The sequence below is a fragment of the Prunus avium genome, chromosome 3 (genome assembly GCF_965620075.1).
Source record: "Prunus avium chromosome 3, drPruAviu1.hap1.1, whole genome shotgun sequence".
In the NCBI taxonomy this organism is placed as follows: Eukaryota; Viridiplantae; Streptophyta; class Magnoliopsida; order Rosales; family Rosaceae; genus Prunus; species Prunus avium.
In genome coordinates, this window is record NC_142286.1 from 1,175,598 (window position 1) to 1,190,403 (window position 14,806).

General features: G+C 36.8%; 3 protein-coding genes across 6 annotated transcripts; all 3 read right to left on the reverse strand.

The window, feature by feature from the left end:
* Positions 1-24: 24 nt before the first annotated feature.
* On the reverse strand, positions 25-3,573 carry LOC110765080 (plant/protein). Its single transcript, XM_021968133.2, has 11 exons — positions 3,239-3,573; positions 3,030-3,135; positions 2,920-2,933; positions 2,515-2,733; positions 2,045-2,116; positions 1,862-1,948; positions 1,512-1,550; positions 1,046-1,150; positions 796-961; positions 318-427; positions 25-204 (listed from the first exon to the last, which is right to left on the reverse strand). The coding sequence occupies exons 1-11, from the start codon at positions 3,479-3,481 to the stop codon at positions 118-120; spliced, it is 1,248 nt and encodes a 415-aa protein (XP_021823825.2). The 5' UTR covers positions 3,482-3,573; the 3' UTR covers positions 25-117.
* Positions 3,574-5,410: 1,837 nt separating this feature from the next.
* On the reverse strand, positions 5,411-10,140 carry NAC028 (NAC domain containing protein 28). Of its 4 annotated transcripts, none has more exons than XM_088250286.1 (7): positions 9,951-10,140; positions 9,533-9,808; positions 7,906-8,183; positions 7,432-7,779; positions 6,780-7,238; positions 6,464-6,545; positions 5,411-6,321 (listed from the first exon to the last, which is right to left on the reverse strand). In XM_088250286.1, exons 2-7 carry the CDS (start codon positions 9,687-9,689, stop codon positions 5,606-5,608), a joined length of 2,040 nt encoding a protein of 679 aa, XP_088106412.1. In that variant the 5' UTR covers positions 9,690-9,808; positions 9,951-10,140; the 3' UTR covers positions 5,411-5,605. The 4 variants fall into 4 exon arrangements, with proteins under 4 accessions (XP_088106412.1, XP_021823858.1, XP_021823856.1 ...); XM_021968166.2 differs by having other exon boundaries at positions 5,411-6,327; XM_021968164.2 differs by having other exon boundaries at positions 5,411-6,327; positions 7,900-8,183.
* Positions 10,141-13,243: 3,103 nt separating this feature from the next.
* LOC110765075 (putative glutathione S-transferase parC) lies at positions 13,244-14,545 on the reverse strand. Its single transcript, XM_021968127.2, has 2 exons — positions 14,182-14,545; positions 13,244-13,911 (listed from the first exon to the last, which is right to left on the reverse strand). The coding sequence occupies exons 1-2, from the start codon at positions 14,491-14,493 to the stop codon at positions 13,567-13,569; spliced, it is 657 nt and encodes a 218-aa protein (XP_021823819.2). The 5' UTR covers positions 14,494-14,545; the 3' UTR covers positions 13,244-13,566.
* Between the last annotated feature and the right edge of the window lie 261 nt (positions 14,546-14,806).

Genomic DNA, 14,806 nt, shown 5'->3' on the forward strand with positions numbered 1-14,806 from the left:
AAAAAAAAAAAAAAAAAAAGAAGGGAAAAAATAGAGCCTTTTAATTTAACTCCCCAAAAAAATAGAAGGAAAAACTTGAGTGGCCATGGGAATGGAAAAATGTGACAATAGTTGTAGTTATCCACAAGCTGGTATTGTTGGCTCCATTGCTATGGAAATATCCCTATCACACATTTCAGAAGTAATGTGCACAACTCCTTCATCCTGCATGTTCAGATCAGATGTAATAAATTGTATATACCAAAAAAATATATTTTATTTTATTTTATGCGATTTCATTTATTTATTAATTAGCACATGATATGATGATTTAATACCTTTGCAATATTTCTGAAGTATGTTGTTGTATAATTTCCGGTAGGGAAGAATACTTCAAAAAGATCTGCTAAAACCAGTTGTGGCTGGGAGACTGCTCCATTATACCAGTCTTCACATGAAAATGCACACAAAGATACAGGGAAAGAGAGAGGGATGCCAATTATGCACAATTTTCCAGTACAAAATAATAACCAAGTAAAATGTAAAGCAACTGTATTTTAATTGCCTAAGACTAAATTTTAATTCTATTTCACTTCATTAAAAAAAAAAAAAACATTAGCCAAAGAGGTCTAATCCAGTGGAAAAGGATTTTGACTTGCATATTAGTGGTCTCAGGTTTGAACCCACCTTAGCAATGTGTGTGTGAGAAACTCCCCATTCATTTATAATTTAGACTATCGCTTGTATTAAAAAAATAATAATAATAAAAAAGCAAAAACAAGGGGAAAAGGAAATGTAGTGAGATGCAACACTTACCAAGAGCAGTTGAGTTTAGAATTCTTTTATCGTATCTCCACAAGCTTTGGTTAGAGAGAAAAACAAAACAAGAATGATCTTCCACATTTATATTTTGGAGAAACGTTGATGAATTGTAATTAACTGCATCTGAAGTGTATGTTTCGTCAATCACCACATCCACGGTCTACATGGACAAAGAAGATTAACATTAATCTCATAATTAAGCAACATAATTTATTTATATGCATATATATGTGTTTCAACTCACACATAGGATGGCATGCAGTTGATCCAAATCGTCAGGACTAGAGATGTTGTAGGTAATCTTGTTGATAGAATCATCCACATTCTCACCACCTGCGTCTTCCACATACTGCAAGTTCCAAGTTTAACGAGCAAATGTCGGTTAAAAGTAGTAAACTTCTAGTTAAGAAATTAAAAATAGGCTTAATTGCATTTTACTACTCCAAAAGCTAAATTTAGGTCATATCAAGCCTCCGTCTAACAATCTGTAAAAATTGAGTATCGGATTGACGATATTGTGCCAAATTCATACGTCGGGTCTGAAATTGTAACTTTTTAAAATTAAGATCTAAATGTGCCAAAGTTGGTAAACTTAGGAAGGGTAAAATGCTCTAATTAAAAAGTTTCTTTAAGGGCTTCCTACATATATATATTCACAAAAATGATAATTGACAGGAGAATTACAGAAATTACTGATATCTTGTGCTTACCTTCAACTTGTATGTTTCCTTTGTAAAAGACCATATATCCTGAAAAAGGAAATCTAATTAACTAATAAGTCATATAGAAGAAGTAATTATTGTGGATTTAGTGGTGAGTTATTATTATTTTGGACCAATTGAGTGAATTTACCACAGCTTGACTGTCTCATAAACACAATTACCCTTTTCATTTAAAATAGTAAAAGAACTAAAACCAAAGAAAAAATAGTAACAAAAAAGTGCAATGATAATATGTTTAGCTAAAAAGTGACATAATCTATGACATTAATTATTATGCAATTATGAAAATTCCCTATTTGATGTAATAACCCTGTCATGCTAAAAGTTTGTTGACCAACATTTTCGTACTGCAGCCATGCTACTGTTGGTTTGAATGAAGTCCTGCCTTTCGTAAGGTTGGTCAAACATTGATAACTCTGTGTAACCTGCATAATAAAATATAAATATTAGTGCAACAAATGTTTCATACTTACTCTGTTTTCAATATTTTATTTAGTTTTCCTTAGTTGTCTCGTACTTACTGCATCATATACTTGATTTGCTCTGCTCTCAACGTTTGCGAACACTCCCAAGAACTTGATCCACTCTGCTCTCTACCAAAATATAGGGAATGAATCAGATTTAAGTATTTAACCTTGTTTTTTTTCTTGGCCAAAATGAAGCATAAAAATCAAAGTAGGAGCTACTGATTACCATATTAACCAATCTAACAAGATATTTAAAACAAACTAATTATCCAGATTCCAGACGGTTTAGATCATTCAAATACAATGTGTGGTGGACCCTACAAAGATATCCCTTAATTAAGTATTTGAGGGATCCTCATCTAAAGCGCTCTCTCTCTCTCTCTCTCTATATATATATATATATATATATATATATATAAACATTTGGAAATGAGGAGGAATTTGAACTTATAGACTAATAAATAGCTAGGGGTTGCTAATAAACTTCACCTTTTCAGGAAAAATTGTGTACATCATTTGGTTACCTGCAAAGGGTTATCCTCTCCATAAGGAACAAAAGAGGCAAAATTGCAAGCTTGTGGTTGGTCAGTGTAGGTAATAAAATGTGCTGCAAATTTTGCTAGTTGTTGTGGCTCACTTTTGTCAATCACCTCAATTTCTCCAGCTTCATACAATTTCAACACACATTGAGAAGCCACGGAGTCTGATGTAATGCCCTTCAAGCTCCCAAGTAATCCCAGGAGCTGCATATATAACAAAATACAGCAAAAAAGAAAATTGTAATAAAATCCTTATATATGTGAAGATGGTGCCGTGATCACATATGGAAGATATACTTAAAACATAATTAAAATTAGAAAATTAAGGAGAAGGGGAGGGGAGAAAAGACAGATTAGAATTACGACTCATTGGAGCTGGACGATCCTCACCTCGAAAAAGGAAACTGCAATTTTACAAGAATTTTTTAGAAATAAACACAAAAGATCATAAATCAGAAAATAATATATAAATGGTGTTATGGAGAGTTAGTAACCAATACCTGGAAAATTATAATCGGCATCGATTGAATAGTTTGATAATGGGATAACAAAAGATTTGATCCTTGAGGTGCAATATTTTGTCCTTGCTGCCATCCTTGAATTGTTCTATTGTTTTTGTTACATCCAAAAAAAAAGTGAGAAAAAAAAGTCATGTAGAGTAGTAACCAGCTTCCCCTACTAGCTAGGATTATGTACGAAGAGAAAGTACCTGGATGAGAAGGTAGCTCTTGCCGTCAATGGCATTTTTTATGACTTTGAAGGTCTGTCCATAATATATATGGAAACTAACTGCGTCTTCCACCTTTGAAGTGATGCTGTTCACTTTGACGGTAGTTGTTGCCGCATTTACTCTTTCATGGCGACCATAGCCAAAGAAAAGCCAGACCACAGTGAAGAAGAAGACAAAGCTTTTCACCCAACTGGTGAAACAATAAGAAGAAGATGAACCCATGCCAAATGAAACAAAAACTTGGTGCGCCTCCTAAAAACTAGTTCTCTATAGTCCTTGCGTGGTGGATGTGCTAGTTAGCATTCTTTTAGATCATGATAAACTATCCCTGAAAAAAGTACGACAGTAATTTAGAATCCCATTCCTGCTTTTCAAGAATGTCATTTTCTGATTTCATGTGGGACCTACGTGAATGATTTCCATTCCATCTAATTGATCATATTTGAGATTAGTAACAACAAACATTACTTAACTGTAATTTTATTTTTCATTGACGACGGACAATTATCCACACGTGTGAGAACAACTAAAATAACTAGTGCAATTCACTAGTGCTATTAGGAATTGTGAATCAAATTCAGTTGTCTCACATAAGAAAGAGATTGAACATAATGAAGTAGTAGTTATTCCTAAATTATATCGGGGTGTTTTGAGATAAGATAAAACTCCAAAATAATGGATTTATAGTTGTAATCACGTTGAGATAAGTTAAGTAGTTAAATTGGAGACAATACGGTAGAATTCAGGGACTATGGGAGTTAAGATGACATCATCAATTGAAGTGGAGCACACATGATCAGCTGGCCACTCAATTGCCCCCACCACAATTTGGTTGAGAGAGAGTCATGGGATGATATTCTCAGTTGGAGGTGAGGTCAATAAATTACTTGAATTGGGTCGTGAGTGTGAGTTGGCAGGATGTGCAGGACCAACTGATAATTGGGACACAATAGTTAGTGACCCGTGAACCCATATTGCCTTCCATATTTGTCATCTTCTTTTCATCACTTTGCTGCACGCTCTCTAAACTTGCTAATCTTTTTATCTTGTACCATGATTATACATGACATGTGCACTCTGCACCAATATATACACCACAACCCTCCACTATCTCCAACAGTGAAAATTGTCATGTGCTCAAGCAACCCAACAAAATGTTTATACTCCCAATGCTCAAATGCCCTATGTTGTGGGTCGATGCTCGAATGTCTTTCAGTGTTCAACAAATTTATAACAACCTCAAATTTCACTGGTAATTAGTAATGGGGCTGTCGGTGGTCTTCATAGGTTTCAGCTACACTTTTGGATGCTACACCCTCGAGAGAGAGAGAGACAGAGAGGGTAGGTTTTATTGCACATTATGGCTCCTCCAACACAACCAGATCAGTTTCGACCAAAAAAAAAAAAACACAACCAGATCAGTTAAACATATACTTGAGCCGAATTAAAATAACTCTGACAAAAGAAAAGTATAAAAAGAATATATAACTCTGTGACCTCTGCGGCCAAAAACAAAAGGGTCACATGTAAGCCCTCAATCCCCACGTTAAGATCCCGTGAAGGTGTTAAGAATCCTCGCTGGTTTTATACTTGCCCTTACAAAATAAAGGCATGCAGGAGCTCCTTGGAGTATATGTGACAGATATGTTATTATCCAGTTTGATATATCACAATATAAAGATATGAGCTCTGTTATTACTTGCCATGCTTATTACAAGTAAGCCCTTACAGGATAAAGGTAGGAGCTCTTAGGAGTATGACAAATGCTATGCTACTTAATTTGATAGATTGCTATAAAGATATGACCTCTCTTGTAACTTAAAGTGGCTTTAAATGATATCGTTTGGGAATGCTTCTCTAGGAAGTACATAAGCGCTTATGACAAAAGCGTTTTTATTATAAAAATGTTAGAATTTTCATCAGAAATCCAAGTGCTTCTTGAAAAAGCATTTGGAGTGCTTCCCGAAGAAGCACATAGTAGGTGCTTATTCAGAAAGTGCTTTTACGACCTAAAAACACTTTTAAATTTTTCTGTCAAACTCTGTCAAAAGCACTATTGGGTGTCAGATAGCTATTTTGGCTCTTCCAGAAGCACTCCCAAACAAGCCCAAAATATAGTTGCCACACATGTATACATGAAAAAACAAATAATAATAAGAAGCAAAGAAATCTCTATTAGTATAAATCAATATCCAATATTACATGACTTTGTGTCAATAAATAAAATACAATTAATTGTAAAGATATATTTAAGAAAAGTGTAGCTATGGGTTAGGCTGAATTATCCCCCTCTCCCAAACAAACAAACAAACAAACTATGGTTAGAACCGAAATAAAATGGTGAGTTCAAAGAGCCCACATGGTACAAAGAGCCAAAGAAACAGTGAGGAAAACCCCTATCTTCTTCAGAAGCACACTACAACTATTCCCACCTCTTATATTCACCAAGCAAACCTTTTCTTCTTTGTTGCTCCACTTAATTAATCCAAGTCCTTTCTTCTTCTTGCTAACATTAGAATTGCCTTTTTCTTCCACTATAGCAGCAGTTGTGGTTGTGGTGAATGCATCCATCAATTTTTCACCTTCCACATGTTGCCCAAAATAAATGATGTGCATCAACAGAAGTGTAACTGCACAAACAAGAGTGCTTGCAACTTTCCTCCATGGCTTTGTGGATTTGCTAACTCCCACAAACTTGTCCATCCCAAAAGCCTTGAAACTCTCAAAGAAAGAGCCTATATTCTCAAATTTTGTTTGTGTATCGACTCTTTCTACAATGAAGTTGTGCCCCAACACTGGGTTTAGATGGACCTTAACTGTTTGTGAAGGCATTAACTGGTGAAAAAATGTCTCGGCCACCTGACGAGTCGAAACAAACATGCCATGGTTAACTTGAATTTCTTCGATGACTTCGAAACTTGGAGAAGGCGAATAGTCATCCATGGCGCCATCATTGAGGAAGTTATCGTTTGGGTCTTCATTGATGAATCCAAGTGAGAAATCATCATTCGTCTCGCTATCGTTGAATTCCTTAATCATGCCACTTTGATCCCCAGTTTCTCCTGCAACTAGAAACAAATGTACGTAACTAAATAACCTAAGATCTCTACCATCACCTCACTCATCTCATGGTAATTGAGCTAAAACTCATTGACCGCTAATGTGGAAAGAAAAATATATACGACTTAAAGCTCTCATATGTACCTTGAACCTCATGCTCTTGCTCTTCCCTTCGAAAACTCGAAATGTTTTCTAATGGAACTACCTTGTTTTCTTCCATGAAACTCTATCGAATATTGACAAAAAAGGAAAACGTAAATCAGTATCAAGAAATAACATGTATATGAACAAAAAATTCTACCTCACCTTTTAATGTTTGTATCTAAATGTTTGACACCTAAGGTCACCCAGAGATCATGACTTTTAGTCAAATTGCATTTTCAATAAGCTGGTTTTATTTTTTAAGCAAGCCAAGTATGATGAATTGGAAGTTGATAATTAAGTTAAATTGTAAAGGTACCTTCTCCAGATATTTGTCTGATATTCCTACCCATCTTAGATTCTCAGCTGTATTCTCCATCCTAAAATCATCCTCCAGATCTCCAATCTCGATTGACCTTATGTATGGATTTTCCCATGATTTGTCCGCATATCTCATAGAATTCATGTGATCAGTAATCTGATCATAATGAGCATCTCTGTCAACAATAAAGCTAAAGTCATTGGCTGGAGCAGCATAGTTTCCACCCCATGTCTGATCAGCAAGATTACTGGACTGATTGATCATTTCTTGAGAAACATGTGCAACTGAGAGAATTTCCTGCAGTGCATCAGTCTCAGTACTTGTGGGTTCAACTGCAGGATTTGAATATTGCATCGTCTTGAAGTCGTTGAGTCCAACTTGAGGGAAATCCTCCACTTCTAATGGAGGAAGTGAGAGCCTATGCTGCAGCCTTGCACACTCCAATGCTATATCAACCTGCAAACAAGGAAATGGTGTTAAGGGACTATAACCCTTTTAAGGAAATATTAGTTTGCCAGAAAGTCTAGCGTACATACATATTATATGTTGTTGGACTCTCGATCTGAACCATTTATTATACATGTATGTACAATTCTTATTTGAAATAATTAACACCGAAAATATATATCGACACGGAAATTAGTAATACCTTAGATGGAGGGTATGGAACATTTCCATGATTGGGAAATGAAGAAAATGAGGATGAGCAATTAAATGCATCTTTAGATAAGAACTGTGTCCATTTTCCATCTCTTTTTCTAGCCATGTCAAGTGAGGATGTATGGACAAAGTTTGGTGAAGAAGAGCATGCGTTCATTTGCATCGGATAACTGGAGCTTTCGAAATCTTCACATCTTCCACCATCAGAATACAGTTCAACGCTTGATGAGTGATCACTGGTAAGTTGGTAATTGGTAGTACTTGTGCTTCCATAATGCTCTCCTATCTTTGGCCCCGTTGCACTTTTCTTAAAAATACGACACAGCGCATATGCATCCTGCACATTACATATGTGTTTCGAAAAGATGAATCAAATTAGTAATTTGTAGGAATTATTTTGTAATGAAAATGAATTAATATGAACCGTGGACTTTGACAAAGAAAATTAGAAAAGAACCTGAACCTGCAAGCCTTGTGCAGTTTCACACTCTCTCTCGTCAAGGCGATACTCATGCATAACCCAATCGGTTCGAATCCCATGGGGTGCCCGCCCCCGGTAATAAACTAGGGTTTTTTTCATGCCTACCGCGCGCGTCTGTGAGTTTACTTTGCGGTCCTTTCCGGTGGCCTTCCAATATCCAGCTTTAGTTGCACGATTGGTCCTGGATCCATTAGGGTATTTTCGATCTCGCGGACTGAAGAAATACCACTCCAGATCTTTGCTGGGTAGTAATGACTTTCCTGTATTAATAATTACAATTTGGTTAACCTAGTTATAATGAAAAGAAGGCCGTAGCACTGACATGAGTAAGTCTAATTGAGATATAAAAAAACCACATTTTCTAAATCATATTAGCTAATCACACCATACGATTATCTGGAGGTGTGATCTTTCAGCATCACTCGTGAAAAAAGTTACAACCAAAATAATAAGGTACCACACCAACCACATAAAATAATTTGTTTACCTTTTTTGACTCCATTTATCATCTAGATTATTCAATTTAAATCCCATATTGCATGGTTTTACAACATATATTTTAATAATAATGTGAAAGCTTTATATAATACTACTAAGACTGCATGATTGTTCTGACAAAAACGAAAAAAAAAAGACTGCATGATTGTTCTTTTAAGGGTCCTTATTATAAACCAGAATCTCTTTTGGGAACACGTCACTCACAAGTTTAAGCTCCAAAAATGCAATGAAAGAATTTAAAATGGTATGAAGGAAGAAGTGCATGGAAAGCATTGCTTGGAACTCATACCTCTCGCAAACACAAAGCAATCCTTTTCTTTTTCCATATGCTAGCCTATACCTTTTTGACTTGTCTCCCATAATGTTGTCTCACTTAGATATATAAAACTTGGTGTTCACAACAGGAACCGTAAAGATGGAGGGACCATATGTCGGTGTCTCAAGCACTTTTTGGTCTATAAATTAGACCTATTTAAAGCCCTACTGGGTATTTAATTGTTAAAAAGCTCAGCATATTTGACTAAGAAGTAAAGAAAGTACTTAAATTCATGGTTAAGTACTTCCCAATAAGAGCATAGTTGAACAAAAAGAAGGATAAGCATGCCTAGGTTATTTTGTGTGATCATATTTAGGGAAAAGGTATTCTTTATAGGGTCTATGTGCGTTTTGGTATTATATCAAATTCATCTTATAAATCACGCCTTGGTCTTGCTCAATAATTCGATTATAGAGTCTTCTTCTTCTTCTTCATGTTCCTAATCCAAATCAATCTAAAAACTGTTGGCGTATGAAATGAGCACCAATTGGATGCAAACATTCGATTTAACTAAGGATTAGAGTATTTTAGGAGAAGCAAACAATTTTTAAAGACTCTAATTAAGGTGGTTTGTATTTCTCCTAAATTAATCATTTCCCACATTCCAGAAATCGAGCCTAAAGCATTAATTAAAGTATTATCAAAATGACCGGAAAGAAAAAGAAAAACAATTGAAAAGAAAAAAGGTGGTAAAACAATGTAGTAAAAAAAAACAAAGGAAAGAAGATGAAGAAGAAGCAGCAGCAGCAGCAGTAGCAGCAAGAGTAGAAGAATGGAATTAAGAAAAAGAAGTACCTGGTAAGTCCCATGGCTCACACTTGTAGAGATCAACTTCAGGGATGACCTCTAATTCGATCTTACGGCCATTAATCTTTCTTTTGAGGTAGTAAGCAACCAGTTCTTCGTCTGTGGGATGAAACCTAAAACCAGGAGGCAATGAAACAGGAGCCATAAAATATGGACCTTCTTCTTCTTCTTAATTGTCCTAAAAGGGCACAAATATTATGGCTAGCTAGTGCGGACGATGACAACGCTCATCAACAAAATAATCAAGAATTGCACCACAACACCCTGTAAAAATCAATTAGCCACAAAAACCCTATTAGAATGTTACAATTTTAAATAAATGCACCATGCATATCTATATACATACGTGATATATTGCACGTATGTACATATACGTACGTATATGCTTATACACACACAAACAAACCTTAGCTAGCTAGGAAGAGGAAGAAGATGAAGATCCAAAGTTGGGAATTGAGAGGGAGAAAGAGGAAGGAGTGTGTGGAAGTTGAGAGAGAAAGAAAGAGGTGGAATGTGGGGGGGTTGCTTGGGGTTTTGTTAATAAGAGAACAAAAAGGCAAGAATGAAAAAGCAAAATAAAGATGGGGAGGCTGCCACCCCCACCCCCCACCCCCCCTGATATTTCCCCAACTTTAACTTTACACATTTGTTTTTCCTCAACCAATCAACATGATCATGATTCTTCCTATCGTTCTTTGGAAGCTGCTTAATCTCTCTCTCTCTCTCTCTCTCTCCCAAATGATCCCATGCTTCGTTCTTGTCCTTTCTTGGAACCTCTACTCCACGTGGTGGTATCTTATTGGAGGCATTACCAGCCTTTTGTGGAAACAAGTATATTTCTTAACGAGAACTGGCGGAAACGAATTTCGGCGGCGTTCTACCTCAAGACTGTCCTTTTCACATGCTCATCTGCCCGTCCCCACATTCCTTCCTTAGTTTCTTTTTCCTTTTCTAATACCCGATTAGATGATTAATTAGTATCTTCCTTTTGTCTTTTCCAGTCATTGGTATAAGCTATCCAACTAACAGTTTTTACTTTTTTACCTTTTTTTTTAACGCAGACCATACCAGGAATTAATCAAGCCATTAAGCTCCTAAAAATTAGTAATTTTTGTATGTTCCAAGTATACCAGTTGGCTAATGTACCATCTAATATACGTAGGATATGTGCAAATATTTTATTTTTATTTTAAAAAGCAGTGCAGTTAGTTGTAGGGTCCAAACCACATGTCTTATGTATATTGGATGGCAATCTAGTGTACCCGAAACATACAAAAATTTCTCCCTAAGAAAGGTAACCAAATATTCAAGTAAATTCTTAGATTATTTCTCCCTAAAAAGAGTTTTCATGTTATATAAGCGTAGCCATGTAATTGATACGTAGTTTATGCTAAATTTATAAGAATATGAGAAAACTTGGCTTGGCATCGATGGATTTGATCCCGTCACCTATCAATTTGATATTGTTTATACCCGAAATGAACAGCCAATGAGAACAAGACACGTGGAAGGAATCGTGCCTGGTCAGAAACGCCTTCGGCATCCTACCTACCGATCTCTCCGTTAGGGCAACGCCCTCTCCCTGGACACGTGGCATGCTCCCTAGCGACGTCCACAGTCCCACATCGAAATTATCAACAAAGTGCACACCTCCCAATGCCTATAAAAGAGGCCAACCACTCCAAAATAGAGGTGATCAGAACTTACGGCATACAAGCCTATTGATCTGTCAGTTGAACTTTCTAATCCCGAATTTACTGAAGCATCGGAGAGCCTTCGGCCGGTACCACACCGGTGCCCTAGGTCTTACCGTGCGTTTGCTCATATTGCAGATCACGTTGATTACCAAGGCATCAAGGATACCGAAGGCATAAAATTACTAAGTTGACCCTCAAAGTCAGAGAACCATTTTTTGACGTCAACAGATATCAAAGCCCAATTGTGTATGGTTGCGTTCATGGAGTAGAACTCCACGACTTACAACAAGTGTCCTTGGGACGGAGATGGATGGAAGTTGATTCATATGAGATATGACGATATAGAAGAGGATGACTCAATACCTTACATAATGTATCGATCCATGCTCAATATATTAATTTCCACAAAACGGATTTTGATTGCAAAGTCAAAAGTTACAAGCTCATATTAAATAACGTTTTCAAGAACTTTAAAATAAATAAAAAAATTCCGTCTTTTCAATTCTTTTTTCTTCATCAACTACCTCTAGTTTTTTTCTCAAACTTATAACTCTTCATGGTATATAGAATATTGTTTATATCATTATCTGACTGCTCTTCGGCAAGGGTAATACACGGGAAACAATACCCTAACCAAAGGACTCCTGATCCAGCTCATCCATTAAGACCCATACCGGGCATCGTCAAGGGGACTGGCCCAATGTGGGACTGTTGGCCTCACCCGAGAGCTCCCATGTGTCCTTGAACCAGACCGGTAGGATGGCTTGCCGAGGATATGACAACCCAAGGTGCTCTCTATTTCTCTTCTATAAATAAGGCTCTCGTCCCAATGCACCAAGTAATAGTAATTTGACACTTGTATCCTTACTATATCAAAATGCTTCCGTACTCTATTCTAAACTATAAACTTAAGCATCGGAGAACCTTCGGGCAATACCACACTAGTGCCAAGTTCTTCACCTTTGCTCTCTCCCTCAATATGATTGATTACAAATTCAAGCCACAATACATGATTCTGAAGAACCTAAGAAAACACTAATTTATATCCATAGACTTGCTAATGACAACCATACAGTACTTATAACTGGTGCCAGGGCGACAACTCACGTTCAGATCCCCAATCCCAATTAATAAAATAAAAAAGTGACTTATACACCAGTGATCACTTGATCACTTGTTGCTCATACAATAAATTTCTTACTAATTAACTGTTGGATAAAGTTTGAATCCCCTGCATGTAGATTAGATTAATTTAGATTATCATTTGTATTATAAAAAAACTTCGATGATTGACATTTAAAATTCTCCAGCATATTGGCATGAACGGACCAAATATTCCTTAGATGCAAAGGGAAATCCAACAATTAAAAGGGTCCAGGCTGGCTTATGGTTGCTTAGAGATCTATAGGCCCAACCAACCCACAGACGGCAAAAGTGGTAACTTTCGAAACCCAACTTTGAGAGCGAAGACTTGTGAACTTGTGAAGGCACCGAAACGGGAGCGGCTATAACGTAACTGCATTTATGTCTAATCTCAAAGACAGGAAATATAAGGCATCTTTCAAGGAAAAAGGACCTTGACTTGCAGATAATAGGTCTCAAGTTCGAATCCCATTGCATCTTAGTTATGTATGCATGTGAGAAATCTGCTTCCCCTTTAATTTAGACTATCGCTTGTATTGAAAAAAAACAAATATGGTTCTTCTAAAAACAGGATGACACCAACCAAATTATAAGCTTTTCATATATGTTCGATTAGGCCAAAACCTCCATTGAAGTATGGACGGAGATATCATTTGGAACTCAAAGATGCTGTGTGCAAATTTGGTGTACGTAGCATTAATCCAAAGGAAGTTTTGGAATGCATGAAAACAGATGAAGCACTTCACTTGCAATGAAGTAATTAAAATTAATTAACCTTTTTATTTAGCTGGAAACAAAGTTAAACATTAGCGAGAGATGGACACCAAAAAGAAAAAAACACTGCAATATTGAACATTAGATAGAGAGAAGAAAAATTACAATATGATCCACAGTCAAAAAGTTCAATTTATTTAGCTGATGAAAACAAAGTTGTCAAAAGACTGTCCCCTAAGAAGACTCATTTTCCTATATTATGAACTCCATCCGAGTACACATTAGAGCAATTGGAGATGATCCAGGAAAATGATTATTATTACTTCTTTTTCTTCCCATATATGGGAGAGACAAGGAAGGCCTACCCAAGACTATAAACACAAAAAAGTAGACTGCAAGAGAAAGAGACCCCAGGTACACAAAGTACTACAGTTTTGATCCATCAAACAAGTTGGCCGATTTCGATCTCTATTCAATACCGTTCATCTTTTTGAGAAAGAGGACAAATTCATAAACCTTTTCTGGGTCTGGAATGACTTTGGCTACTGTCTCTCTCTGCAAGCACCTCTTAATCCAAGCTGAAAACTTTGGGGTGTGGTCTTCAACCTTGAAGTTGCCAAACCTTTCGAATGCATTAAACCAGCTGGTTATAGCGATCGCTATGATGTCCACGAAACCAAAGCTATCGCCACCGAAGTAATCCTTGTCTCCCAGACCACCCTCCAGCTGCTTTAAGATCTCTATGAAGTCTTTTACAGCCACCGCTTGTGCTTCTCCTTTGGTTTTCCATATGTTGCCGCCTGCATCGAACAACTTCATGTGTACAAGAATATCATGAAGTTAGACATGCGCGCATGCTATATTATATATAGATAGAGCCATAAAATTTGTTCAACAAATAATATGTGGGTGCACCGTGGCTATTGACAGAACACAAATATTTGTGTTCTTAAACTCAAAGAGCACAAAAAGAGAAACCTCATTAAACACCAAAAGGAAAAAAGTGTCCTATGAGTTGTAGGAGTGGGAAACGCAACATCGAAATATAAGATTGCTGACCATAAAAAGTATAAGAAAACCAACCTTTTTGTCAATGAAGTCAACCCAGAACTTGGCTTGAGCCCGACCATAAGGGCAAGATGGGAGTAGTGGTGGTGAAGCCCAGGTCTCATCAATGTAGCCAACGATGATGCTCGACTCAGACAATGGTTTTCCATTGTGAAGCAGCACCGGCACCTTCCCGTAAATCGGGTTCGATGTGAGCAGCAGTTCACTCTTGCCTCCAATGAGATCCTCAGCTCTGTCTTCATACTTGATGCCCTTTTCCTCCAGGGCAATCTTCACCCTCATGCAGAAGGGACTCACCCAACAGTCCAAAAGAATGACATCAGACATCTTTGCTATGAGTGCTTCGATCTCTTCTATATGATTGTTCTCTTTAGACTGTGTTATCAAAATGAGGTAGATGTGGAAATTTATAGGAATGTGTATTGTTTGGAGATGACGTTTTCGATGTTCGTAAGGCCTAGTGGTGTTCTTGTTTTGCCCTTCGAAAAGAGGCTAGGCTCTTGTAAGTTTCATAATTTAATATATGTCAAGTAGCGTTGTGTGTTTGTAACTTTGGAGCTTACTATGCTTGCACAAAGGCTTTGTCTTGGAGTATGTAGCATCGGCAAAGCCGGCCATCTGACATCTTGAGAGAGGGAGA